Consider the following 26,671-nt stretch of genomic DNA (forward strand, 5'->3'; position numbering starts at 1 on the left):
ACTTGTTAGAAGGCTGCTGCAGTTTGCTAATACGGATCATGCTGGGTATTATGTTGTGAGCATTTCTTCCCAGGCTGCCGGCGGGACCAGGATGGCTATTACTGGATCACTGGCAGGATTGATGACATGCTCAACGTATCTGGTGAGAGCCTGGAATACCTTCCCATCTCATTAGCTCTGCTGTCCTCAGCAACTTCCAGCCAAAGCCTTCCCAGAGAGTCAGGCTGCCCTTTGGCCAGACCTTGGGGTGGGAGGTATGGTATTCAGTTTCAGGCTCAGGTTTTGGAAGAAGTGATGAACACTGGATTATGTCCAGAGGAAGGATGTGGGAACAGTGGGGTAACTGGAAGCATGTCACGTGAGGACCCTCCCCATCTGACCAGACCAAGACTTCCCTGTGGATACAGACGGAGTAGGGGCTGGGGCAGAGGCTGGCTCGCTCTCATGGTACTTCCTTTCCCTCGGCAAGGACACCTGCTAAGTACAGCGGAAGTGGAGTCAGCACTTGTGGAACATGAGGCTGTTGCAGAGGCGGCCGTGGTGGGCCACCCTCATCCTGTGAAGGGCGAATGCCTCTACTGCTTTGTCACCCTCTGTGATGGCCACACCTTCAACTCTACCCTCACGGAAGAACTCAAGAAACAGAGTGAGGAGCCTCCCTGGGCAGGGACTGTAGAGTCTGTCTTGGACACACAGCTACCACTGCAAGTTGTTGAGGAAGAACTAGAGAACTCCCCAACAGGGACAGACCCCTGGGCCCCATGGGCTGACCTCCCTATCCCTGCTCAGTCATCTCCACTATTATAATAACCCACATTTAGACTACTCTCTCTGCGGCCACTGGGCTTTTAAATGCTTTAGGTTCATTACCCCATTAATCCCTACCACTACCACTGTGAAACAGATCTTACTGTTAGCCTCATTCTGAAGACGAAGCAGCTAAGACTCAGAGAACTTAATTGTCTTTTGCCCACTGCTAGAAAGATGGGCTTTTAACTCTAGCAGGCTGATTCTAGTGCCAGCATTCTTAAAGTTAAGATACAATGAGAATAAAGAGACAGTGCCATACAGCAAGAGTGAGAGAGGGCAGGGGCAGTGAAGCTGAGAATGACTCTATGGGCAAGGAGTCCGTTTTTCTTAAAGAAGAAACAGGTGGGGAGCAAAGCCATCTCTACTTTGGTTTTGGGAGTCTGGTTAAGGGTGCTAAGGAAATGTTTGATTTGTTGGTTACAGTTAGAGAAAAGATTGGCCCTATTGCCACACCAGACTACATTCAGAATGCACCTGGCTTGCCTAAAACCCGCTCAGGTATGTTTAGAGGCCTCCAGGGATTGGGGCTGGCTGAGGCCTGGTGGTGGTGGGATGGGGTGCATCAGTGATGTCACCAAGTAACGAGAGGCCTGTGGTCCCCCAGGGAAAATCATGAGACGAGTGCTTCGGAAGATTGCTCAGAATGACCGTGACCTGGGGGATACATCTACTGTGGCTGACCCGTCTGTCATCAGTCACCTCTTCACCCACCGCTGCCTGACCATCCAGTGAACAAGACTCTGCCTTTTCCCGATTCCCTCCACTTGGCTCTCCAAAGTTCTGCCCATCCTCCTTGCTCTCGTCCAGGAGTGCCGAGGGCCAGTGCTGACCCAACCACCTGCCTCAACCAGCTGTCTGGGACCAGGAACCAACTTTGTCCCTGGGTAGAGACAATTTCCTGTGACTACCAGGCAGAAGGGACACTGCCTCAGACTCCTGTGTCTCCAAACTGCAAGGAGCTCCCAGAGCCCAGGGCAGGGACCTGAAGGCCATGTCTCCAACCCAAGTTAAGTGTCTGGAGGGCAAGTGAGAGTGTAGACTGAAGAAGGGAGACAGATTTGTCATCCATGTCAACTCTCTCAGGAAGCACCAGTACTTACCTTGGGCACACACTTGCCCTTAAATTTGAGTCCAGGAATAAGTGGCCATTATTTCTTGAATACATGGCTGATCGTGTTCTGGGTCTGAACTTTCTTTTGTGCCAGATGGCAATGCCATCTGCCCATTTGCTTCAGGCGCTGTGCAGGCAGGTTCTCGAGAGGGGTTCCAGATCATCTACTTCTTTGAAGGAGTAGATGTGTTGTTCCAAGGGCTAGAGGAGCTCATCTCCCTTGTCCTCTGTTCCCAGCCCGGCCTGAACAGAGCCTTGCCCATGAGACGCTCTCAGATGGAACTCATTTCTTGCTCCAGTCGTGCTCCAGCCCTGTGGTTGTAGGAATAAAGTCTGTGACCTCAAAAAGGCGGTGACTTGTTTTCTTAGGCATTTTTCAAGCTGTGTACTATCAGTTGCTCTGATTCGTGTGGCACATTGTGATCGGGAGAGGTATTCCCTACAACTACTTTCATATTATCTTCTTAAACTTTTGATTTGGGCAGAGCCAGGCAGGGCTTTACTCACAAACCCTTCGACAAGCCATTGAGCTAAGCTGGAAAGTGAGTGAAGCCAGCTGACAACTGTGATGTCTCATCACAGCTGCCTTCCTTTCTGGCCTCCCGCCCAGGACCCTGTCTCCTCCCTATGATCCTGTGGGAACATTAGTACGTGACTAAGAATTGGAACTTCAGGAACCTACCCATAGGGTCTAGGTTGAGGTAGACCCTAATTATATCCCAGTCACCTGCCCTGTTCCAATCCATCTTAAGTGAGCTGATCTAGATTCCAGCTGCTCCCTACCACGTACAAAGCAAGAAGTCACTGAATCAGCAATGTAGTTTTATTTAAGGCAGAGTCAGGAAAAGGTGCTGCCCCTCCACCCACCTCCTCCTGCTGCCTGGTCCCATCCCAGGTCAGGCACTGAAACTTGCTGGAAAGGCTGACAATGGGCAAACAGAAGGTGCCAGTGTTCACCTTTATCTCAGAGCAACTTCCCTTCCCATACTCCAAGTATTTGAGAGCCTCTAGAGCTCATCTAAGGGAAACAAATCTTTTCTGGTCCTTAGAAGGAGAGCTGGGAGAAGGTACCCAGCACTTCCCTGAAGACCTGAGAGGTCTTCAGAAGACATCAGCCCTCCCAAGGTGGGAGGGAGGCTAGGAGAGGAATGACAAGTGAAAGGATAGAGGGTCTCTTGAGCAAAGTCCAGGCTGGCCAGGCTGTACCCTCACACAGGGTATGGGTTGTCCAGGACTGCCACTCCTGCTGCCACACCACCATCTGCATGCTCAATGGCTTTGGTTCGAAGTAGATGCCCCACATGCTTGTTCATCACAAGTGTCTTTCCCTGCCTGTAGAAACAGGACAGAGACACAACGTCACCTCGAGTCAGCCCTCAATCCCTGGTCCCAGCTAGGCACTACAAGTGTAACTGACTACACCCAAAAAAGCATTAGGATCTACAGTCATATTTGCATTTGTATGCTAGCCTGGAAATTACTAGCTCTTCAACTTGGAGCAAACGCCTTAGTTTTTCGAAATATCAATCTTCTTCTTCTTCTTCTTCTTTTTTTTTTTTTTTTTTTTTTTTTTTTGACAGGCAGAGTGGATAGTGAGAGAGAGAGACAGAGAGAAAGGTCTTCCTTTGCCGTTGGTTCACCCTCCAATGGCCGCCGCGGCGCGCTGCAGCCGGCGCACCGACCGTGCTGATCCGAAGCCAGGAGCCAGGTACTTATCCTGGTCTCCCATGGGGTGCAGGGCCCAAGCACCTGGGCCATCCTCCACTGCCTTCCCGGGCCATAGCAGAGAGCTGGCCTGGAAGAGGGGCAACCGGGACAGAATCCGGTGCCCCGACCGGGACTAGAACCCAGGGTGCTGGTGCCGCAAGGTGGAGGATTAGCCTGTTGAGCCACGGTGCCGGCCCAATATCAATCTTCTTATCTTAGAATAGAGATAAAACCCCTTACTTTGCAAGATGGTCATTGGGAGTAAATAAAGCAGGAAAAGTACTTAGCTTGATGCCAGACTTACACTTCATGTCCCTAGCTGTGAATTCCTTCTCTGCCTCTCTCTCAAGATGGCTATGACGGTGGTGGTGGTGGTGGTAGTGGTGATGGTTGGAGGGAAACAGACAGCAGAGATACTGCGAATGGTTAGATGGTGAGGTTGTAGAGGGCAGACTTGCGTGGGGAGCATGGAGGAATCTGGTATCCCCACCTTGCCCTGATCTTCAAGTGAGTATTTTACAGGAAGTGGTGTGAGGGACCAGGAAATGTTCCTCACAAAATCCCATGTCTTCCTCTCTTCTGGTTTCTAGTGCTCAACTCCAAACCCAGGGGCCCACTCAATCCTCTTAATCACTAAGTCTCCTTGAGCTGGCCCATCTCACCTTTTTCCAGAATCCCTGGTGGTCTTGGAGCTAGATCCAAACTCTCTTCTTCCCTGGAGTCTCCTTCTAGTCCTGGATTATCAGACTTTTCTCAGTCCTCTTGGTTACTACTTGGGATTTCCTTTATACTTGCAAAGCCATTTCATCTGGGCTGCATTTGATAGCCCTGTGAGATGGGGCAGGTCTTGGGTTCTTGACCTCACTTAATAGATACACAACAGGTGACAATGATAGGGATTGGCAGAATTGAACAGAAGCCTGGGAGTCCTGATTCTTTCCAGTGTCCCTGCTAGGCTCCCTTGGCTGTCACTCTTGCAGGGAGATAGTGGGAGAAGTTCCTCTTGACTGTCTCACCTGACATAGACTCCAAAGACGCCCAGCTCTGAGATGCACTGAACCACCCGGGCAGGGCTGCCAGGCCGAAGCAGGCAATTCCCAAAAGGCTCAGGTTCGATCTTCTCCATGAGGATGTAGGAGGCCCTCTCTTCGATGGCCTTCAGCCTCTCCAAGGCCTGCACCATTTCTTCTCCATATAGGTTGTTACCTGCAAGTAAACTGGCCAGTCACCCTGGACTCTGCCCACTTCCTCAACCCCCTGCTGTCGCTTCTGGGGCCATGTGAGGAAGCCAGAAGCTTCGGTTCCTGCTGCCCCCAGAGCACATTCGGTCCTCAAGGAGGAACAACTTCCACCACACCATCCTACACCTGTCTACGGCTGTTCCTCCTCAGCCTCCATTACCGCCTCCTCTGTTCCCTGGGAATCGGTCCTCTTCCCTTGCTTCCTCCTCCATGTCGGTTTCTCAGGTTGCTCTCTTCCATTCCCAAGGCTCTGCCTATACCCTGTTAACTCCCCTTTAATTCAAGTTCCTGCTCTAGAGATCATAAGAATGACACTCAGGCTCCCAAAGCAAACTCCATATGTCCCAACAAAACGTGTTACTTCTGCCTGAACCTGCCTCTCCTGGACATTCCTAGTCCCATCAGGCAAAAGGCATCCCTGGCTCATACTTAACTCCTCCCTCTCCATTACCTATCACTAACTCAGCCATGTGTCACCAGTCTGTGCTCCACAGTCATGGCCCTAGCCCAGCCTCCACACTGGTCTTTTGGACAACCGTTTCAGCCTGCTCCCTGGTCTCGCCACCACCAATGTCGCCCTTCTTCCCAGGGCTGCACAGCTGAACCAATGTAAGTTTTGCAAGTTCTCACCACTGCTGAGCACTTGGACCCTGGGTCAATCATGTGTCCCTTCCCTCCTTAAAATGCTCTGATGGCTTCCCACTGTCCTTAGGATAACATACAATTTCCTCACATATATTCAATGTCCTTTAGAATCGGGTCCCAAACAACTTTTTCCAGCCCAAATCCCTGCCTCCTCCCGTCTCCTACTGCAGCCTCAGCAGTTCCTCATTAACCTCCAAAGCACCAAGCATTCATGGCCTGGCACCTTTGCCTGAGGCTGTTCCTTCTCTATGGAATACTCTTCCTCTTTCTTTTCTGCTGGGAAAACCTTACTCACCCCTCGAAACCATCTCCCCTGGATCTGTGAGGCAGACATGATTCCTTCCCTCAAGGAGTTAAAACTAGGCAGCACGACATATACCTAAAGTGCCCCCACACACTTCCCCACAATCTAGCCACAGGCACCTCACACTAAACACGTCCCAATTCTCCCATCCTGGTTAATCAGATTCCCCGTGCTTGGCGGACATTATCTGGGGTGGGCCTTTGTCACTTCGTCTTGGATCCCCCAACCCTGGGACTGTGCTCATAGGATGTACCAGTGAGCACTGGGGACGGTCTGTTGGCCTCTTTCATTGAGCATTACTGCAGGGGTGGGGGGGTAGATCCACTTACCTCCGCCCTCTCTCTGGGGCTTTAGCACAAACCGGCTGGGGGCAGCAAGGGCCGCAGCGATGGCCTGGTCCCCTTCTTTACCCTGGCAGGAGGCAGAAAGCCGTCTCAGATCTAAAGAGGCAAGAGCTGGGGCCCTGCTAGGCATGCCCAGCAGCATCACAGGAACAGCAGGAAGAGAACAGCCGGAAGCTCCTTCAGGCTGGATGCTTCTATCTGGATGGGACTCCCAACAAACCCCTTGCGGCAGCAAATGCAATGAGAACAGGTCTTCCTCTGGCAACCCAGGGCTGTGCAGCACGTAGCGTGCAAAGTGGGTACAGATATTCTCCTTCCCCCGGATGCCATCCTCATCTCCACCTCTGCTGAGGGAGCTTATAATGGATGCCTCCCACATCCTCCTCCCATCGTGAGGCTAGCCCCCCTTCTCCCCAAGGCTTGAGGGATTCTCCAGAGCATGACACCCAAGTCACAAGGCCAGCCACAGTGCCAGCTGCAGTCTCCCCACCACAGGAGGCTGCTCCGCCACCAGGAGGTCTGTGGTCGGGGAAGGGGCTGCTCACGCACCATGTCCAGTGAGTAGAGGCCAGCAAAGGTGGCACGAAGGCGGGCCACAGCCTCGGGCTGGCCAGGGAGCAGCACCTCCAGCACGCCCGCCCTGCTCAGCTCCTGCTGCACCTTCTTGGTCCCAGCCAGCTGCGTGGCGATGTCTGGGCACTTGGCAGCACGGGATCTCTCCAGCAACAGGCGCGCCTCCCAGTTCTGCAGAGGGAAGTCGACAGAAGGAATTCTACCTTATTTCACTTCAGCCAACCTTTACTGAGGATTCACCAGGTGCCAGGGATTGGGCTTTATGTCAACAGTCATTATCTCCAGGATTATTGCAACATCCGTGTGAGGCAGGTGCAACTCCTCCCAATCTGCCGGATCCTTGCCTTTAGGGAACTCAATCTAGCACTACTGAAAGGGAAAATGACAAAAGGTGTAGGAAGGGTGTAGAAAATTCGGTGAGCTTTGAAGGGAGTAGGGGACTTGCTTAGAAGCTCAGTTTCCCCTTGTACTCCCAATAAAATCCAAGCTCCTTACCGTGGCCTGGAAGGCCTCGCAGGACCTGGCTCCTGCCCTTAAACCTCATTCCAGGCCATTTCCCCCGCCTCCTGCCTCCCACAGGCTAGTCAGAGGCCTATCATTCCTCAAATACACAAACCTCATTCCCCGCCCACCTGGGACCTTTGCATTTGCTGCTTTTCCTGTTGTCTGGAATTCTCTTCCTTTAGGCTGTTCCCAAGCACAACTTGATCCTTTTCATCCTTAAGTCTCGGCTCAGTCACCTTCTTGAGAAACCTTCTCTGACTGCTCTGTTTAATGTGGGTTTCCCCACAATTCTCTTTTGCACTCTGTTTCATTCAAAGCAGTTACCTCTATCTGGAAAGAGAACAATTTTTCTCTTCTGGCTCACTCTCTGATGTCGATCTCCCTGCCCAGACCCTGAGCTCCGTGGGGACCAGCCACTCGGTGCTCGCCCGCTTTCTGTTGCATTCCCAGTGTCTACTACCATGGTTCCTGGCACTGTGTAGGGGCTCGGTGAATATGTTACTGGTGCAGAATGAAGAGAAATCGGAGTGGGGGCCTAAAGGACAGGTGGAGTGTGCCAGGCGAGACTTCGTGGAGAAGGGGCACTCAGGCTAAGAGAACAGCAACAGTGAAGGGCGAGAGGCTGCATGTGGGTCACCACAGGAGGAAAGATCTGCTGTGCCAGCTCGGGATATAAGAGGCAGGGCAACAGCAGAGGGCCACACCTCCCAGCTCTGGTCCCCGTGTCCTTGGCTCTACATCACAGCCACCTGCCCGCAGCAGGATCAGGGTTGAGGCCTGAGGAGCAGCCCCTGCCCCCACCCAATGCTGTCCTTACTTGGATAGAATTGGTCCCCCTGCAGCATCTTCACCTGATATTCACCAATAATTCCAGCTACCTGCTAGGACAGGGTTCCAGGCACAGCCACAGGCGGCCTGGATATCAGAGATAACTAGAGAAAAAGTCCACGATATCAGAAGGGGAAAGCAAAGGCAAGCAGAGACGCGCCCAGCGTCCTTCGACAAGTCACTGGGCCTGCGGGATCTAGCTCCACATTCTAAACCTAGTTCGAGCTTCCAAGTCCCCTAACAATGTCCACCTCCTTACATACACCACTTCCCTCCCTTGTCAGCTCACCCTCATCGCTCTCTAAGACTTCCTTGGCCCTTTCCCAACCCCCTGTCCTGAAACTTGGATCTATTTTCCCGACAGCTTCTCTGCTCGGCGAGTTTCCGCCATTGTTCATCACTTCTCTAGAGGAAAGGATCGTCTCTGGGGGCTGCCACCTCTGCAGAGCCGCCCCCGACAGAACTCAACCCTGTGGAAAATCCTAGTTGAGTGGCAGGCCCGGAAGGAGCGCCCTTAATTTGCTGGTGTCACTCACTCCCTGTGGTCTTTACAGAAATTGAGACCCAGAAAGGGTCAGTAACCTGCCCATAATCACACAGCAGAGTCAGACTGGGACCCCCGGCTCGCTGCCCACAGTACTCCCTCACTTATTTCCTCCTTGACCTTCTCCCCAGGAGAGCAGGGCTTCTCAGCGTCTCCATGTTGTGGACGCTGGGAGCAAGGGAGAAGAATGGTACCCTGGGATACCTACCGCGAGCTTGAGAGTCAGAAAGCCTGGGAATTTCTTGTGGACATAAGACAGGTCTTTGCATCTTTCAGACCTTAGTTTCTAGTTTCTCCATCTGTGTAATGGGGATAATTATACGTCTCATGGGGTGGTTTTAAGAGTTAAATGAAATAATGGATGAGGCCAGTAATTTCACAACTATAAGGGAAGGCAGTGAGATGAGGCGATACCATCACTGCCATTAACATGAATGGGCAGGTGATAAAAAGTTCCTGACTCAGATGAAGTAGAGGTAAAAGAGGGGGAAATGGTGAGTGGTGTGCAGGATCTGGGTTGCATCATACATGAGCCTGTGTCTTCCCAGCTCTGTTCAGACACATGAAGGTGGCTAGCTCTAGCTGGAGCTTGGCCACAGTGACAGAAATCAACACCTGCGATAACCGGGGGCTTTTTCCCTCGGGCAAATACTTCCCAGCATATCTTGGGGAACAATGCAAGTGGCAAAAGCACTGTGCATTTCTGAGGATTCAGATTCTGGAGAACAGTGAGTTTGTACAATGAGAGGTAGCAAAAACCTGCAGGAGGACTGGAGGTTCTAGTAGCAAATTCCCCAAGGAAGAACTGAGGCTAGGACTCGGGGGAAAACCCAGGTGGTTGTGATGCCTGAGCTGGGTGTCTGGTGCTCTGCTGGGTCCCAGGAGGCAAAGAATGGTCTAACAGAAAAATACCAACCTGTGGACTGTACTGACTCGGCATGTAGCCATCTCGGAAATAAACCACAGCAACTTCCTGGCCATCCCTAGAACATAGGATACAGAAGGCAACTGTGTTAAATTATAGCCAATATATTCAGTGGTTCAATCTACTTTAAGGTGTAGCTTTGGCTGTTTTGAAAGTCTGTCCCCAGAGGGAGCCTGGACGGGGTTCACTAAACACAAAGACGTGCAGTATGGGATGCTTTGGAGTATTCTGGACCGAACGTCACTCAGTGTAGGCCAGAGGAAGATGAGGAGGTAGCCAGATTCAAGTCAGGTACACCCAAATAATGTGGGCTCACAATTACTGAGCAGCAGTCAGACTGCCATGCTTGGCACGACAACCTCAGCAGCTGAAACAGGGCAAGATTTTTTAAAAATACTGGGGAGATGCAAAATTACAAGTCCAGTTAAGACACATACTAGGCGGGGCGGCGCTGTGCTGCAATGGGTTAATGCCCTGGCCTGGAGCACCGGCATCCCATTTGGGCGCCAGTTCAAGACCTGGCTGGGCCATCCTCCACTGCCTTCCCGGGCCACAGCAGAGAGCTGGCCTGGAAGAGGGGCAACCGGGATAGAGTCCGGCGCCCCAATCGGGACTAGAACCCGGTGTGCTGGCGCCGCAAGGCGGAGGATTAGCCTGTTGAGCCATGGCGCCAGCCAAAAAAAATAAATCTTAAAAAAAAAAAAAAGACACATACTAGGGACCGGCACTGTGGCACAGTGGGTTAAAGCCCCAGCCTGCGGCACCGGCATCCCATATGGGCACCAGTTCTAGTCTTGGCTGCTCCACTTCCGATCCAGCTCTCTGCTATAACCTGGGAAAGCAGCAGATGGCCTAAGTGCTTGGGCCCCTGCACCCAAGCAGGAGACTAGGAAGAAGCTCCTGGCTTCAGATCAGACCAGCTCTGGCCACTGCAGCCATTTGGGGAGTAAACCAGCAGATGGATGATCTTTCTCTCTCTATCTCTACCTCTCTCTGTAATTCTTTCAAATAAATAAAATAAATCTTAAAACACACACACACACATACACACACAGTCTTTTTAAACTCCTTCCCCTTTTCCTAGTGTCTGGCTTATCTAGAAGGCAAAGTAACTATTTTGTTGTGATAAAGATACACTTTGAAAAATAGTGAGTGGTATTGTGAAGTTCCATGGAGGTTCTTAATCAAAAGTTTCTGGTTCTAAATATATTTGCTGCAATGCTACCCAAATATGTGGCACTAAAGCCACCTGGTGGTGGACCCTGGCTGGGTCTAGCTTGGAACACAAATCCAGACTGAGCACAGAGTGCCGTGCAGGTCAGCTGCCCGCCTTCTTCCCTGTCTGCCCAGACCAACTGCTGGGGCCCAATCTGGCGACCAGGAGGAGCAGGAAAGCTTTGAGAAGCTCAGAGGCATAGGAAGGCCATGGCTATCTTTGAGGCTGCTCCTATCCAGAATGTGAATAGCTCTCATGGAATGCTTTGGAAGCAGGGCTTGCGGGCTGGTGCTGTGGCATAGCGGGTTGAGCTGCCATCTGCAGTGCTAGGATCCCATATAACGCTGGGTAGAGACCTGGCTGCTCCACTTCCAATCCAGCTCTCTACTGATGTTCCTGGGAAAGCAGCGGAGGATGTCCCAAGTCCTCTGGCCCCTGTACCTATACAGGAGACCTAGATGGGGCTCCTGGCTTGTAGCCTCGGCCTGGCCCAGCTCTGGCTGTTGCAGCCATTTGGAGGAAGATGGAAGATCTGTCTCTCTCCCTCCCTCTCTGTAACACTGCCTTTCAAATAAATAAATCTTTCAAAAAAAAAAAAAAAAAAAAAAGCAGCAGAGCTTGGCTGGCCTTCTCCAAAACCTCCTGTGAGAACGAGGTAAGATGTCGTCCAGAGAAAGGACCACTGGAGAGGAGGCAGGGCCCGGGGGCTGGATGAGTCTACTAAGGCAGCTGTCAGCACTGAGTCCCTGGGGATGCGTACATAAACAGCCTTCGGTCTTCGTCCAGGGACCCATTTTCAGAGACATCCTCGAATCTCCTCCGGATTACGTGGATATTCCTGGGAAAGACAGACAGGGTGGGAGGAGTGCATGCTACGTTCTGAGTGGCCCTCCCCAGGCCTAGGGCCACACCTGGAGGTTCTGGGCTCCTTCCCTCACTTACTTGGCCAGTAGTTCATTTTCTATGGCTCGCTGGTCAAATATGTTCCTTTCCTTCTCTTGAGCAATCAGCAGCACCACAGCACTGGAAAAGAGCACAGGTGGCCAGAGGCGGCTGCGGCCTGTCCCTCCTCGGTCCCACCCCCTTCCGCTTCCCCGAAGAGCCCATGTCCACTCGGTTCAGGATGGCCTCGGGCACAGACACCTGAGGCCAGGACACGTGACTTCCCAGAATCACAAAGCTTGAGAAACGAAGATGTCTCAGACTCTACTGTAATGTCAACTTCCTGTGCAAATTAAAGTTTAGACTTAAAGGCATCTCAAAAACTTTAACATAATGAGTCTATAATCTTTCTGGAAGAATAAACAGGTGGGGGTACTGAGGAATTCAGGTGGAGCATCCTTAATCCAAAAATCCAAAATCTTTCGAGCACTGATAGGATGCCACAGTGGAAAATTCCACACCTGACCTCATGTGACAGGTCTTAGGGAAAACTCAGGCATACTTTAAAAATGAGATAACATTACTTTCAAGTTTTGTGTATAAAGTATGTACAAAACACAAATGAATTTCATGTTTAGATTTAAGTTTCATCCCCAATGTAATACATATATGCAAAGATTCCAAAATCTGAAATATTTCTGATGTCAAGCATTAGGGATTCTTTGCCTATATTTTGTAAAAGAATAATGCTAGATTTTTAAAGACTATTTTATAGGTTGCAAAGCATATAATAAGAGTGGGATTCTTACAAGAAACATTAGAATACAGGTCTCGGGAGCCAGTGCTATGGTGTAGCAGGTAAAGATGCAACCTATATGGGCGCTGGTTCAAGCCCAGCTGCTCCACTTCTGATCCAGCACCCTGCTAATCTGCCTGGGAAAAGCAGTGGAAGATGGTCCAAGTGCTTGGACCCCTGCACCCACATGGGAGACGCAATGAAGCTCCTGGCTTCAGCCTGACCCAGCCATTTGGGGAGTAAACCAGTGGATAGAAGATTGCTCTCTCTCTGTCTCTCCCCCTTCTCTGTAACTCTGCCTTTCAGGTAAATAAAATAAATCTTTTAAAAAAGAAGAAGAAATATTAGAATAGCTAAATGGAACCCTCCAGAAACCCAGAGCCAACTACAAATAAGACATTTCCTGGGGCCTCTCACTATTTCTGTGCTGTCCTCAGGGCCACACTTGGTCCCAGAGTGTTAATGGGATCACCTGCTTATCCATGTGCTTCTGAAAGGAGCAGGAGGAGCCCGAGGACCCGGGGAGAAGCCTACTCCAGACAACGGTGTGCTTAGCTACCAGCTGATACTTTCAGTTGTCAAAGCGAAGTGTCAGCCCCCGTCAGCCTCGTAGGGCCGATGCTTAGCAGTACCAAACTCCATCTTTGCCGCATCTGTACTGCTTTGTGCCTGTGACCTCTTGCTGAGACCCCTGCAAGCCTGGACTTGGTGTTGGATTCCAAGTGGATATCCCTTGCTTCCTGTACTCGGCCTCTCAGCCATTTCTGTCTGCATCTCTCTCCCTTGGCTGAACCTCTTGGATGACACTTTGCCTGACTCCTTTCCACTAAGCCAAAACACCAGTTGTGAGACGCCCCCCACCCCTCCCTGCCTGAACTCTCCCCCAGGACAGCCCTGACATGGGGCTGAATCTTGGCTTCGGGCAGCGTGTGCAGGGGTAAACCAGCGGCAGTGTTCTCCGCAGCCATCTTGCCCTGAGAGGTTCGGAAGGGCCATGGCTGTGCTCCTACTCGCTGTAGCCTGAGCTGCTCCGCTCCCGGGTTGGGGTGCGTGTGGGAGGGTGGCACCCGGCCCAGGCTGGCCCACTTCCAAGAAGAGGCGGGGGAGGAAGGCTGGAGGCTGTGAGTGAAAGTGGAATTGCGTGCTCTGGCTCTGTCCATCGGCCTGTCACCTGCCAAACACTGGGAGCCAGACCCAGAAAACACACAAGGGGCCTTCAGAAAGCTCAAGAAACTGGGAATAAAAGCTAATGTGGAAGTTTATGAACGCCTTTTCATAATCTCCCTCCTGCCTTGACTTTGAGCAGTCTGCGAGTAGGGTTAGAAAGTCATCAGCTAAGGCCAGGGAAGGGGCTGCCGGCTGGGAGAGAGCACCCCTGAACCCCAGTTATGGCTCTGCCAGCGACTCATGGTGTGCCCTGGGGCCAGTCCGTTTCTTTCATGGGGCCCTGATTTTCCAATCCATAAAATAAGAACCTTAAATTCCTTTCAGTTCCCAACCATTTTCCCCCAGGAACTCCTTTTTCTTAATCTACTCATTCTAACCATAGCCCTATGATTTGAGTTTGTCTGAGTGGAAATCTCAATCCATTTTCCAAGCCTTTAAAAAAAAATTAAAAGCATGAGATAATCTATTCTACAAATAGCTGAGCCTAGTTTTCCAATCCATGTTACAAGACCATGCACCTGGGAGGCAGAACTGTGTAGTGGGGAGAACACAGGCTTTAGAGCCAGATGAACTTTAAATTTACCAGTTGTGTAACTTTGGGCAAGTTATCACCTTCTTTGAGTGTCAGTTTGCTCTTGGGTAAAATAAAACCATTATTCTTTAAATGGTAGCTATTATTATTATTACTATTATTGTCATTGAAAGTACCATGGGGCCGGTGCTGTGGCGCAGTGGGTTAAAAGCCTGGCCTGAAGTGCCAGCATCCCATATGAGCACTGGTTCTAATCCTGGCTGTTCCTCTTCTGATCCAGCTCTCTGCTGTGGCCTGGGAAAGCAGTGGACGATGGCTCAAGTTCTTGGGCCCTGCACTTGTGTGGGAGACCTGGAGGAGGCTCCTGGCTCCTGGCTTCGGATCAGCTCAGCTCTGGACATTGTGGTCATTTGGGGAGTGAACCAGCGGATGGAAGACCTCTCTCTGTCTCTACCTCTCTCTGTAACTCTGTCTTTCAAATTAAAAAAAAAAAAAGAAGAAGAAGTGCCACATAATGATACACATGGTTTTTAAATCATTTTTCAGATCCATGATCTAATTTAATTCCATCTACCACACTTTTGAGTATTATCAGTGGTCTTCAGAACACTTATGGAAAATGCATATGATGAAAAAACTATGCTTGGACTTCTACATATTTTTACACCAAAATCCACTTATTTTTTAATTCCATTTGCCATGAACTTTTTGAAGTTTCCTCATCTTACTACTCTATGTTACAAAAGAGGAAACTGGATTTCAGAGAAAAGAAAGCGCATGCCACAGTCACGTGCTGAAGAGCCTCTCCAGCTCTTCGGAGCGAGCGGGGAGCCAGTTCCAGCTGAGCCGCCACAGCTCCTCCTACCACCAGCCACCTCTCTCTCCGTGTATTTCAGGGGCTCCCGGGCAGCACTTGCCTGTCAGCAGTCCCCCAGCTGACCCATTCCCTGGCTTCACTCTCTTAAAACACAACCTCGCCGAGAGTTCCACTCGACAGAATTGTCTGGTGTCTTCTAAATGCTCACAGTTGGAGGATTTTTGGATCTCAGTGAGGCTTAGCACGCCTATAGTCGCCCACTTGGTGGCAATATTAGGATTAAGAATGCAGGTTTTTTTTTTTTTTTTTTTTTTTTTTGACAGGCAGAGTGGATAGTGAGAGAGAGAGACAGAGAGAAAGGTCTTCCTTTTTGCCGTTGGTTCACCCTCCCTCCAATGACCGCTGCGGCCGGCGCATCTTGCTGATCCGAAGCCAGGAGCCAGGTGCTTCTCCTGGTCTCCCCCCTGCGTGTGCAGGGCCCAAGGACCTGGGCCATCCTCCACTGACTTCCCAGGCCATAGCAGAGAGCTGGCCTGGAAGAGGGGCAACCGGGACAGAATCCGGCGCCCCAGCTGGGACTAGAACCCGGTGTGCCAGCGCCGCAAGGCAGAGGATTAGCCTGTTAAGCCACGGTGCCGGCCAAGAATGCAGGTTTTTTTAAATTTATTTTTTCTCAATTTGAAAAGCAGAGAGACGGAGACAGATAGAGATCTCCCCTCTGTTGTTTCACACCCCAAGTGCCCACAACAGCTGGGTCTGGGCCAGGGTGAAGCCAGAGCTGGAAACTCAATCGAGTTCTCCCATGTGGGTGGCAGGAACCCAACTGCTCGGGCCATCAACTAGGGCCTCACAGTGTGAGCACCAGCAGGAGGCTGGAACAGGGAGGGAAACTGTGACTCGAACCCAGGCACTTGGATATGGGATGCAGGCAACCATTGTCTTGGCCCTTGGTATGATACCCACATCCTGCGGTGGTGTCTCAATCACTACTCCAAACGCCTACCACAAAGATGCACTTTGTGAAGGGCAGTGAACTCTAGACTCTGCCACCAACTCACCAACTGCCCTTGGACAATTTATGTCACTTCTCTGAAACTCAGCTTCCTCACCTGTAAAATGGGGACATGAATAGCAACTACCTCGGAGCACATTATGAGGATTCAACGAGAGCCTGTATGTAAATCACTTCGCACAAGGCATGGCACTTGGAAGTGCTTTGTTCTGGGCTAGGTATTAACGCTACATCAACACTGCAATAACTGTCAGACAGTGGTCCCTGGATCATCTAGAACTGGCTTACCTAGCGTCTTCAAACATCTGGAACACGGTTGAGAGGTGAGAAGCAAGCAAACAATGCCTCTAAGCCATTAAAATGGACACCATGATTACCAAGTCAAAGCTTATGCATTTACTCTTCAAAGAAGCCCTCGCTCTCCTTAGACACAATTATAATAACCTGGATCCTGAGTTTCCCAAACCACAGCAAATCAGAAAGGAGGTGTGGCGATGAGACCGGAGGATTCCAAATTCAAGCACACGGACAGCAAGTGGCAACAGTGGAAAATCAGAGAGCGAACAGGAAAAGCGAAGAAAATGACCGAGAACGTAAAGCCTAGCAGAGTCACTGGAAAGGGCCAACAGCTACCCATGCCTTCCTGACCCTAGGTGGCACTGCTGTATTACAGCAAAATGCAATTGCTAAGAGTCATGATTATCTCCAGCCACCAAGAAGAGTTTGAATTACAGTCGGCATCTCCTATTTAAGAAGGAAGCCCAAAAATCCATTAAAATAATTTTGGCACTTAAAAGTGTAACTGTATTTCTAGCATAACCCCCTGATGATGTCAAGCAAAGAAGAATGGCTGCACCCCTGGATGCTGAATCTATGGCAGGATGCTGTTGCTGCTTTCTCACTTCCTTACTTGGCGGAGCCATAGAGCTCCCAGGCTTTGGCGATCCCCAGGGCCAGTCCCTCGCTGGGATTATTGGAGAGGACCTTGGCAGCTTCTGCAGTCTTACCCAGGACCTTGAGGACATGTCTGTTGGAAGAGAGATGGCTGTTCAATAACTGGATGGGCTTGGAAGATCCCTCTGCCCTTAACCTCATAGATACATAAATATAAAAACCATTACTCTGAGAATCAGCTGAGCACTCAAACATCTCATCATGACACTCCTGGAGGATCCACTTCCGGCTGCCCCAACCTTGGCCCCTGAAGTCCACGCCCAGGAGAGTGCTGAACTCTATACCCACACCCCCTCCACCCTGCCCTCCCAGGGAGCCGGAAGGCTCTCCAGGGCCCACAGAACCTGGGGCATGGCTGCTGGCTAGAGTGGACGCTACCAGGACCTGGTTCTCAGATAGGAGCGCCTGCATTCCTCTCTGCCTTGGATTTGGGCCTCCCTTCAGGCCCTCAAACATGTCATGCTCTTTCTCACTTCAGGCCCTCAAAGAGACTGTCCCCTCTGCCTGGGTCATTAACTTGCATAGCGAGGGAGATTGGCCATGAAGGCCCTTCTCTCGCAGACAAACAAAAGATCTAACTCTAAGTGGAAACTGCGCTGTGTGTGTGTGTGGTGGGGGAGGGGGAGCAGGCACAGTCGCAGTTGGAGGTCCCTAGCCTGGCTGCTGACTGTAAGCCCATCCTGTCACCCGACAGCTGTGCCTGCAGCTGTCCCAGGGACCCACCGGTGCACAGCCGGCGTCCGGGAGGCCAGGCCCCCAAAGCTGGCAGAAATGGTGTTGATTTCAATCTGTTTCAGAGCTGGGGAGCCATCAGCACTGCGCTGGAACATGTAGTCTGAGCGGTTCAGGCCCAGGAACACGGTCTGTGGGAAAACTGAAGGGTGAGGCCATGTGCCCAGGGGCTGACCCGGATGGGCCAGCCACGGAGCACGCGGGTGTTGTGAACTACGGTTACAGGCACAAGCCAACACTCCCAACCCAGTGGGATCATCCTTGGTCAAACCAGGATCCGCTACTGCCATGTACAACGGTCCCCAGAGGGGAGCAGGGAGAGGCAGCTTTTTCCGTGCATCAGGGGCCAAATTCTAGTTAAAAAACCAAGTAAGGAGAAAGGGGCGGGGTGGGGGCAGGTGACCGGCTGGGTGTGGCTGGAATGGTTACCTGGGCAATGCCCTCTGTCAGGACTTGCTTGTGGATGTCAAAGAGTCGAGCGGTGAAGTCGTCCCTTTTGATGGTACTAAAAGAAGAAACGAAGAACATTTTCTAGGCTCCGTGAGGAATGAAAGGTCCCAGAGTCCTACCACCATGCGTGGTGAATCCCCTGGCCACAGCCTGAGCGCCCACTCAGGTCTGGCAGGTAATAGAAATGAAGCACTCGGCCCTCTGGCCAGACGACCAGAGTTCAAATCCCAGCTCTGCCAGCCACTACGAGGCAACCTCGGAGAACCACTCTACCACTCTGTTTGCTCAGCTGTGAAATGAAGAGGGAAATGACTGTACTTGTCTACTGCACAGCTGCAGCGAGAGTAAATGACACAGTCCATACACAGGGTTTCAGAGTGTTTGATCACGCGGACTCCAAATGGTGGGTGACGCTCACTGTTCTGCACTTGACCGGCTCTGTGGCGGGGAGCTTGCTGGGAAGCTTACTATGAACTCTGCAGATCCTCCCACCCTTGGGGGCCTCCCAGCACACGTCTCCTCCTCCTCCTCCCTGAACGTCCGCAGGTCTGAGACAGCAGTCGTGCCCTGTGCCTCAGCAAGATGTTCCGGGCCCACCCTCGATGCCCTGGTTGTTCTCCCTCAGCCAGTCCTCACTGGATGTAGTTCCCCAGGGAGCTCCCCGTCTGGGTCCGACCCGCCTGCTCTGTGCTCTCACAGCATGGCAGACCTCACCTTGCTAGCACTGAGTGCAGTTGCCATGTCCATTTTGTTTGTGTGATAAACGAGTGTCATCTCTCCCGTTTGACTATAAGCTGCAGGCGAGTGGGGGCCCTGTCTGTGCTGGCTTGTCATAGCCCAGGGTACTTCTGGGACAGGGTTCTCTGGAGCCTCAGGAAGAGGCATGGTCAGAAGGAATCCACAGGAAATTGACACCACACTTGTTGCACCTGCACACCTGCTTGAGCCTGGCTCCCGGTACCACTCGTTACCGGGACCCTACAGCACACCAGCACAGGGCAGCCAAGTGGCTCAGGCCTGCCCGGAAGTCCTCGGCTCTGCTGCCAGCTCGTTCCCCAAGGGCAGTTCCCTTGGCGGGGCCTTTCCCAGCCCTTGGTGAAGAGGAGCCCCCAGCAGGGATGCTGGGACCCGGTTTGCCTTTTCTGAAGACTACTCTCCAGTCACAGACTCTTGGCTGCTGCTCTAGCACTGTGCTCAGGGGCTTGTCTCCCCTAGGAGCTAGGGCTCGTGTGTGTGTGTGTGTGTGTGTGTGTTAGAAGAGAGAGGAACAGAGAAGGCTGGGACTGCAGAGGTAATCACAGCACTGGGAGACAGGGCTTGAGCCAGGCTGCTTCTGTTTCCCACAATCCAGAATCGCAGGCACAAAGCTGGGCCCATCTGAAGAAAGACCTTGGGGGAAGGTGGTGGTAGGGCTCATCTGTCCATGACTCATGGGCTTCCAGCTCCAAGGCCATGGCTTCCAAACTTCTTATCATTAAGATCCTTTCTCAAGATTCTCTCTTCAGCAAGAACCAAAACAAAACAAAACAAAAAACTAGCCCTCTACTGAAAAAAGAATTAAAGGCAAACAATTATATGTGCATCTACCATACATATTATATATATATATATATAAAACATTTATGTATTTAACTCTAAAATAAACAATTTGTTCATATTTAATTCTAAAATAAGACAAGAAATTTCACTTGCCCCAGGATCTTAATAAAAAAAAGAAAGTTCTAGGGGCCAGCAGCATGATGTAGCAGCTGAAGCTGTCACCTGTGACAGTGGTTTGAATCCCCCGTGCTGCTTCACTTTCAATCCAGCTCCCTGATAATGGCCTGGGAAAAGCAGCAGAAGATGGCCCAAGTGCCTGGGTTCCTGCCACCCATGTTAGAGACCTGGATGAATCTCCTGGCTCCTGGCTTCTGGCTTCAGCTTGGCTCAGCCCTGGCTGTTGCAGCCACTTGGAGAGTGATCCCAGCAGATGGAAGATCTCTCTGTCTCTCCCTCTCTCTCTGTAACTCTGTCTTTCAAATAAATAAATAAATCTTTTAAAAAAGAAAAAAGAAAGAAAAAGCTCTAAAAGAGACAGAGAGGGGTGGCTGGGGTGAGCCATTTCAGAGGTGGTTCCCTCATTTGTGCCCAGTCTGCATCCTAAGCTCGAGGTGGTAAGAAAGGCTCACTGCTTAGAAGAAGTAGAAAATCGACCTTAAACCAAACAATCTACCCTACTTCCTGTTTTCTTACAAAACGAAGCTGCCTTTCCACAATTCCAAGGGGGAGTTTCAGTCTTCAAGGCAGGAGGCCATGGGTCAGGGAATCACAGAATGCCAGCAGGGGAGGGGACTATGGATTTGGGCCAAACTCCTTAGTTTTCAGATGAAGAAACTGAGGCCTACAGAGAGAAGACACTTGCTCGAGGTTGTGTACGGAAGCAGTGGAGTCAGGATTAGAAGCCAGCTTTCCTGATTTCTAACACTTTTTGTTTCTCCTGGGGTCCCTGTCCTCACCCCTGCCCCCCTCCAAGTCAGCTGACACAGTTCCCCAAACTTTCTGCTCTCCATCCCCTCTGCTCCCGTGCCCCCTCCTCCAGGCCTCACCATGCAGTACCTGGACAGAGTTTGCTCCAGGAAGGCAGCGTTCTGGCTGACGGCATCTACTAGCAGGTTGAAGTCCATCTGCACAGCATAGGCCTGCTCCAGCAGGGCGCTGGGGACCAGTGAGGGGAAGAGCGTGAATGGGGCATAGCTCACCACCTGATCAAGGAGAGAGGAGGGCGGGGCAGAGCGCCTGTTGAACGGGCTGTTTTCCTGCGAACGTAACCCCATGGGAAGTCTGGCCTACGTTTACTGAGGACCTATCAACTGTAGAATAGTGGTTATCTCTGGAGAAAAGGGTGAAAAAAGAGGGAGCTTCCAGATTCTATGACATTTTATCTCTATAGACTAAAAGACAGAATTGGGGCAGGTGTTTGGCACAGCGGTTAAGGCACTGCTTGAGACGCTCACATTCTATACTGGAGTGCCTGAGCTCAAGTCCGAGCCCTGCTTCCTGCTATGTGCACCCTGGGAGGCAGCAAGTGATGGTCCAGGTAGCTGGGTCCCTCCACCCGTGTGGGAGACCTGGACTGAGTTTTCAGCTCCTGGCTTTGGCTTGGCCTAGTACCAGCTATTGTAGGCATTTGGGGAATGAACTAGAGTATAGGAGATCTATATCTCTGTATCACCCACTCTCTTTTAAAATAAAGCTAATTTTCAATATCATTGAATATAGACACAAACATATTCGATAAAATACTAAAAAATTGAGGGGCCAGCGCTGTGGCGTAGTGGGTAAAGCTTCCATTTGTGGTGCCAGCATCCCATGTGGGTGATGGTTCAAGTCCCAGCTGTTCCACCTCTGATCCAGTTCTCTATTGTGGCCTGGGAAGGCAGTGGAAGATGGCCCAGGTCCTTGGAGCCCTGCACCCACATGAGGGACCTGGAAGTGGCTCCTGGTTTCAGATTGGCTCAGCTCTGACAGTTGTGGCCATCTGGGGAGTGAACCAGTGGATAGAAGACATCTTTCTCTCTGACTCTGCCTCTCTGTAACTCTGCCTTTCAAATAAATAAATAAATCTTTTAAAAAACTACTAACAAATTGAATCCAGCAATGCAATAAGATGTATATACTATGATCAAGCAGGATTTATTATGGAAGTGCAAAATTGGGTTAACATCCAAAAATCAATTAAAGGAATTCAAGATAGTAACAAACATTAAAAATTTTAAAAACAGCAAAGCAAAAATAAAAATAAAACAAAAGCCCCACAAAAATGACAAGGCACTTACTGAGTAGAAGATACTGTTTCATTTTGTTTATTTATTAATTTGAAAGGCAGAGTTACAGAGAAACAAAGGGAGAGACAGAGAGAGATCTTCCATCTACTGGCTCACTCCCCACTAGCTGCAATGGCCAGCGCTGGCCCAGGCCAAAGCCAGGAGCCTAAGCTTCATCCAGGTGTCTCACATGGATATAGGGGCCCAAGTACTGGGCTATTCTGTTCTCTCAGGCACATTAGCAGGGAGCTGGATTGGAGGTGGAGCAGACAGGACACAAACCAGCACTCATATGGATACCAGAGTTGTAGGCAGCAGCTAAACCTGTTATACCACAATGCTGGCCCCAGGCACTGCTTTAAATACTATACATGGATACATCATTTAACCTTGTAGAGAAGATAATAATATCATTCACACTTACTAGACAAAGGACCTGAGACAAAGAAGTAATAGGTCCAAAATAATATTCAGCTGGTAGGTGGTACTGGGGTTTGAGCCAGGATGGTTTCACACACACACACACACACACAGCTCCTAGCTGTTTAAGAGCAAGCCCAGATCCCTCCCCACGTCAGGAGCTCACACCTTGCTCCCCTTGACCTCCAGGGTGTTACTGGTAGGGCTGAATCTACAGTGAACTCTGGCCCCTTTAATGGAAGTCAGGGGTGATTCCCTGCCCCCATTCCAAAGCTAGAGATAGTAACTCAGGTTAACAGGCTTGGAGTTTGCTGCATTCTGGGTTCCTTGGACTTCGACATAGCCAGGAAACCCAAATACCATCTAGGCCACTGCTTCTAAAAGGAGAAAATGCATTCTGAGATTCCCAACAACAAATGAACTAGAACTCGGGTAAGGGATCCTAAGAAGACTCTGTGATTTGAATTAGGAAGCATTCCTGAGTTTAACCTTTAAGTTAATATCAGTTTGCCTTTATGGTAGTTTGAGTTTCTGGTGTTAGAACTTGGCATTTATATATTTAAGCAACATAGCTATTCTGAATAGATAATATAAGCATACAGAAAATTCAAAAGACACATTAGGATACAGAGAAGTGTGCCTCCCTCCCTACCATCCTGTCCTGGTTCTCCTCCCCAGAGGCAAAGGGCGTCTTTGTGTCTCACACATCCTTCAAGGTATCTTTATGCTGCTATCTGTGTCTGCAAATGCACTTCTCTTCATTTTACACACACAGGAGTCTATGCATACACTGTTCCACCCCTAGCTTTCCATACATTTAAAGCATTCTCATTCTTTTAAATGACTGCATAGCACCCTACTCCTTGGATACACCAGATCTGTTGAACACAGCCATCTATTGATGGGTTTTTTTTTTTTTTTTTTTTACTATTACAATAAATGCTTCAATGAGTATCCTAGAATGTACATTCTGGGTATTTTGTATATGAGAAGGTCATAAACTCAGAATTTCTAAAAGTGGAGATGTTAGGTAATTAAGACAAAGTCATTCTAGATTCTGGTAGATAATTCCTAAGTTACCATCCTCTGCCTCTGACACAGGAGGAAGGGTATTTGTAAGAGTACATTCTATTCAGCCTGCAGCCTTTCTGACTTAGAATTATTGCTGATTATGTAAGGAGTGACCTAATACCCCGAGTGCGTGTGTGAAGATTACAGGGGCGTTCCCTGGCGCTCACACTCAGAACCCTGCCACCCCCAGCAAGTCCCAACCAGCCTGACAGCTCCTGGAGAGTCTCTGCTCGGCTTCCCTCTGCCCCTCTTGCCACCACTGTCGGCCCAGCTGAACCCAGGGCCCACAGCACACAGCTGTTCTCCGAGAGTCATGGACTAAAGACTGACAGTCTCTTACTCTGGATAGAGACATGAACACAGAGTAACATTATGCTATGACTAGAAAAAAAATAGCTGCCTCAAAGTCCCGGCAGCTACGAGGAGTGATGGGAATTGTGTCAAAGTGAAGAACTGAATCTTATCTAAAGGGGCAGCCAGGACTCTGCTCCAGCCATCTGTGGCCACGCAGGAAAGTGGACCAGAGTTGCCAGATGATGTAATTTGCAAAGCAAGTTAGGTAGCTTTTTTCTTTTTTTTTAAATTTCGTGATTTAAAAAAAGAATTGTTAGCAGGGCCAGCATTGTGGCGGACGGAGCAGGTAAAGCCGCCGCCTACAATGCTGGCATCTGGTATGGGCACTGGTTCGAGACCAGGTTGTTCCATTTCTGATCCAGCTCCTTGTTAATGTGCCTGGGAAAGCATTGGAAGATGGCCCAAATGCTTGGGTCCCTGTACCCACGTGGGAGACCCTGAGGAAGCTCCTGGCTCCTGGCTTCGGCCTGGCCTAGCCCTGGCTGTTGCAGCCATTTGAAGAATGAACCATCATATGGACAATTTCTCTCTGTCTCTACCTCTCTCTCTGTAACTCTTTCAAATAAATAAATCTTTTTTAAAAAATTGTTAGCCATGATGAAAAAAACTCAACAATGCTTGCCGGTGGGGAGGGAAACAGTGGGAGGAGGAAGGAAAACTCACTGTACACTGAATACCCTTTGGAATTCATGCTCTGTTCATATGTTACCTATTCCAAAATATAAATTAACTCCTGAACCACTGCAGGAGCCAAATGTTTGCCTGCATCTGGCTGGCTTGCAGCCTGGACCCACAGGGTAAAGTTTACATTCCTCCTCTCGGCCACCTGACTTGGGCCTGCCTGATTTTCAGTGACATGCCCTGATTTTTAGCTGCATTCTGTTGAACAGTGTTTGCCATCTCTTCCTTTTGGGCCTCTGCTATGCTGTTCCTTCCCCCTCTTGCCCTTGAAGGTCCAGTTCAAATACTGCGGTCACTTCAGCCTTCCGGTCACAATGACTCGCTCCTCCCTACACAGCTTCCTGGAAGAGGCAGTAAAACGTGACCCTTGGAGCATGAAGCCAGGAGCCGAACTCCTTGGGTTTAAATTCTGGCTCTGCCAACTACTCCACCATTTAAAAGACAGGCAAGTTACTTAGCCTCTCTGAGCTTTGGTTCCCTCATCTCTGTTGTGATGAGGCTTAAATGGGCCCGTGAGGGGCTGGTGTCGTGGAGAGGCCTACAGCACCACTGTCCACTATGGGCACCGGTTCGAGTCCCACCTGCTCCATTTCTGATCCAGCTCCCTGCTGATGCCCTGGGAAAGCAGAAGAAGATGGCCCAAGTGCTTGGGCCCCTGCACTCACTTAGGAGAGCAGGAAGAAGCTCCTGGATCCTGGCTTTGGCCTGACCCAGGCCCAGTGGCCATTTGGGGAGTGAACCAGTATACACATGATCTCTCTCTATCTTCTCTTTCTGTAATTCTGCCTTTCAAATGAATAAAAGACAAATTTTCAAAAAAAAAAAAAAAGAGTGACTCCAAAGCATTTAAAGAACAGTGCCTAGCACATGGTAAGTAACAAACGGTAGCTACTATAGCACAAAGCCGGCCTCTGCTTCCTCACAGAGCTGCCATTGGTGAATTTTTGTCTTGTGGAAAGTTCTCCAGCTAAGCCATGAGGCCAGGGCCCCTGGCTGCTTCACCTCTCTGTCCTCTGGGCCTAAAATGGCCCAGCCTACAGCCAGCACCTGCCAGGGATCTGAAATGAAAGCCCATATGCACAGGCACGTTCACTTCCCGTCTTTTCCTCTTCATGAGAATTCTGAGGACTGTGCCTTTTCCACACCCCATTCACTCCCAGAGCTGGACTCTCACACAGTACTATTGATTGATAGAAGAAATAAAATGCTTCTGCATTCCGAACAGCAGTTCACAAAATCTGGGTTCACACTCTAAGCAATTCGATCCACAAAGCTAGAGGCAGCCCCGCCCCAGCACCAGCCTGGTCTCAGCAAACACTCACTGAGTTTGGACCTTCCAACAGGACCAGACTAGGTCCACACACACAAAGACAAAAACGAATATGGTTGGGTAAAAAGAAAGGCTTGCAGCTCTTCAGTTAATAATATGAATTCTTAAGGTAACACTGTTTGAAAAATAAAAAAGCAGACCGGCGCCGTGGCTTAACAGGCTAATCCTCCACCTTGCGGCGCCGGCACACCGGGTTCTAGTCCCGGTTGGGGCGCCAGATTCTATCCCAGTTGCCCCTCTTCCAGGCCAGCTCTCTGCTATGGCCCGGGAAGGCAGTGGAGGATGGCCCAAGTGCTTGGGCCCTGCACCCCATGGGAGACCAGGAGAAGCACCTGGCTCCTGGCTTCAGATCAGCACGATGCGCTGGCCGCAGCGGCCATTGGAGGGTGAACCAACGGCAAAAAGGAAGACCTTTCTTTCTGTCTCTCTCTCACTATCCACTCTGCCTGTCAAATAAATAAATAAATAAATAAAATAAAAAATAAAAAAGCAAAGCCCAGAAGAGCTTATATAGCATGCTTCTCTGTGTAAAAAGTAGGGAAAGTGGAAAGGAATACATAATGTTTTCTTGTTATGAATAAACTCCCTGAGAGGACACAAGGATGTTAAAGCCCAAGTTGTCTTCAGAACAGAACAGGGTAACCAAGGGATGTGGAAGGGGGGATTAAGTGGTAAAGTCTTTTAACCTTTGCATTTTGAACCATGCAAATGTATTGCCTAATCACAAATGTAAAAGGTTGATTTTTTTAAAATTTTTTTAAAGATTTTTATTTATTTATTTGAGAGGTAGAGTTATAGACAGTGAGAGGGAGAAACAGTGAAGAAGGTCTTCCTTCCATTGGTTCACTCCCCAAATGGCCACAACAGTTGGAGCTGAACTGATCCGAGAGAGAGAGAGAGAGAGAGAGGAGAGAAAAG

At 50.1% G+C, this 26,671-nt stretch overlaps 2 protein-coding genes across 6 annotated transcripts in view; one reads left to right on the forward strand and one right to left on the reverse strand.

Annotated features, from left to right (window-relative positions):
* The window catches only part of ACSS2 (acyl-CoA synthetase short chain family member 2), a 48,372-nt gene extending 46,820 nt beyond the window's left edge, over nt 1–1,552 (forward strand). The window contains exons 15-18 of the mRNA XM_062204081.1: nt 74–142; nt 470–646; nt 1,234–1,308; nt 1,415–1,552. Coding sequence (XP_062060065.1) covers nt 74–142; nt 470–646; nt 1,234–1,308; nt 1,415–1,542 — 449 coding nt within the window. The 3' untranslated portion in view covers nt 1,543–1,552. The remainder of the gene's footprint in view (nt 1–73; nt 143–469; nt 647–1,233; nt 1,309–1,414) is intronic.
* Nucleotides 1,553–2,145: 593 nt separating this feature from the next.
* The window catches only part of GSS (glutathione synthetase), a 29,700-nt gene continuing 5,174 nt past the window's right edge, over nt 2,146–26,671 (reverse strand). For 4 of the 5 annotated variants that reach the window (XM_062204083.1, XM_062204084.1, XM_062204082.1 and 1 more), the window contains exons 3-13: nt 20,690–20,835; nt 18,074–18,149; nt 17,636–17,775; nt 16,869–16,985; nt 11,695–11,775; nt 11,513–11,590; nt 9,528–9,594; nt 6,712–6,906; nt 6,148–6,229; nt 4,645–4,834; nt 2,706–3,253 (exon numbers count right to left, since the gene is read on the reverse strand). In XM_062204083.1, the coding sequence (XP_062060067.1) occupies nt 3,130–3,253; nt 4,645–4,834; nt 6,148–6,229; nt 6,712–6,906; nt 9,528–9,594; nt 11,513–11,590; nt 11,695–11,775; nt 16,869–16,985; nt 17,636–17,775; nt 18,074–18,149; nt 20,690–20,835 (1,296 nt within the window). In that variant the 3' untranslated portion in view covers nt 2,706–3,129. Of the gene's footprint in view, nt 2,234–2,705; nt 3,254–4,644; nt 4,835–6,147; nt 6,230–6,711; nt 6,907–9,527; nt 9,595–11,512; nt 11,591–11,694; nt 11,776–16,868; nt 16,986–17,635; nt 17,776–18,073; nt 18,150–20,689; nt 20,836–26,671 lie in introns of those variants that run through there. The other variant, XM_062204087.1, reaches the window with a different exon arrangement.

Source organism: Lepus europaeus, chromosome 10 (genome assembly GCF_033115175.1).
Source record: "Lepus europaeus isolate LE1 chromosome 10, mLepTim1.pri, whole genome shotgun sequence".
NCBI classification, from domain to species: domain Eukaryota; kingdom Metazoa; phylum Chordata; class Mammalia; order Lagomorpha; family Leporidae; genus Lepus; species Lepus europaeus.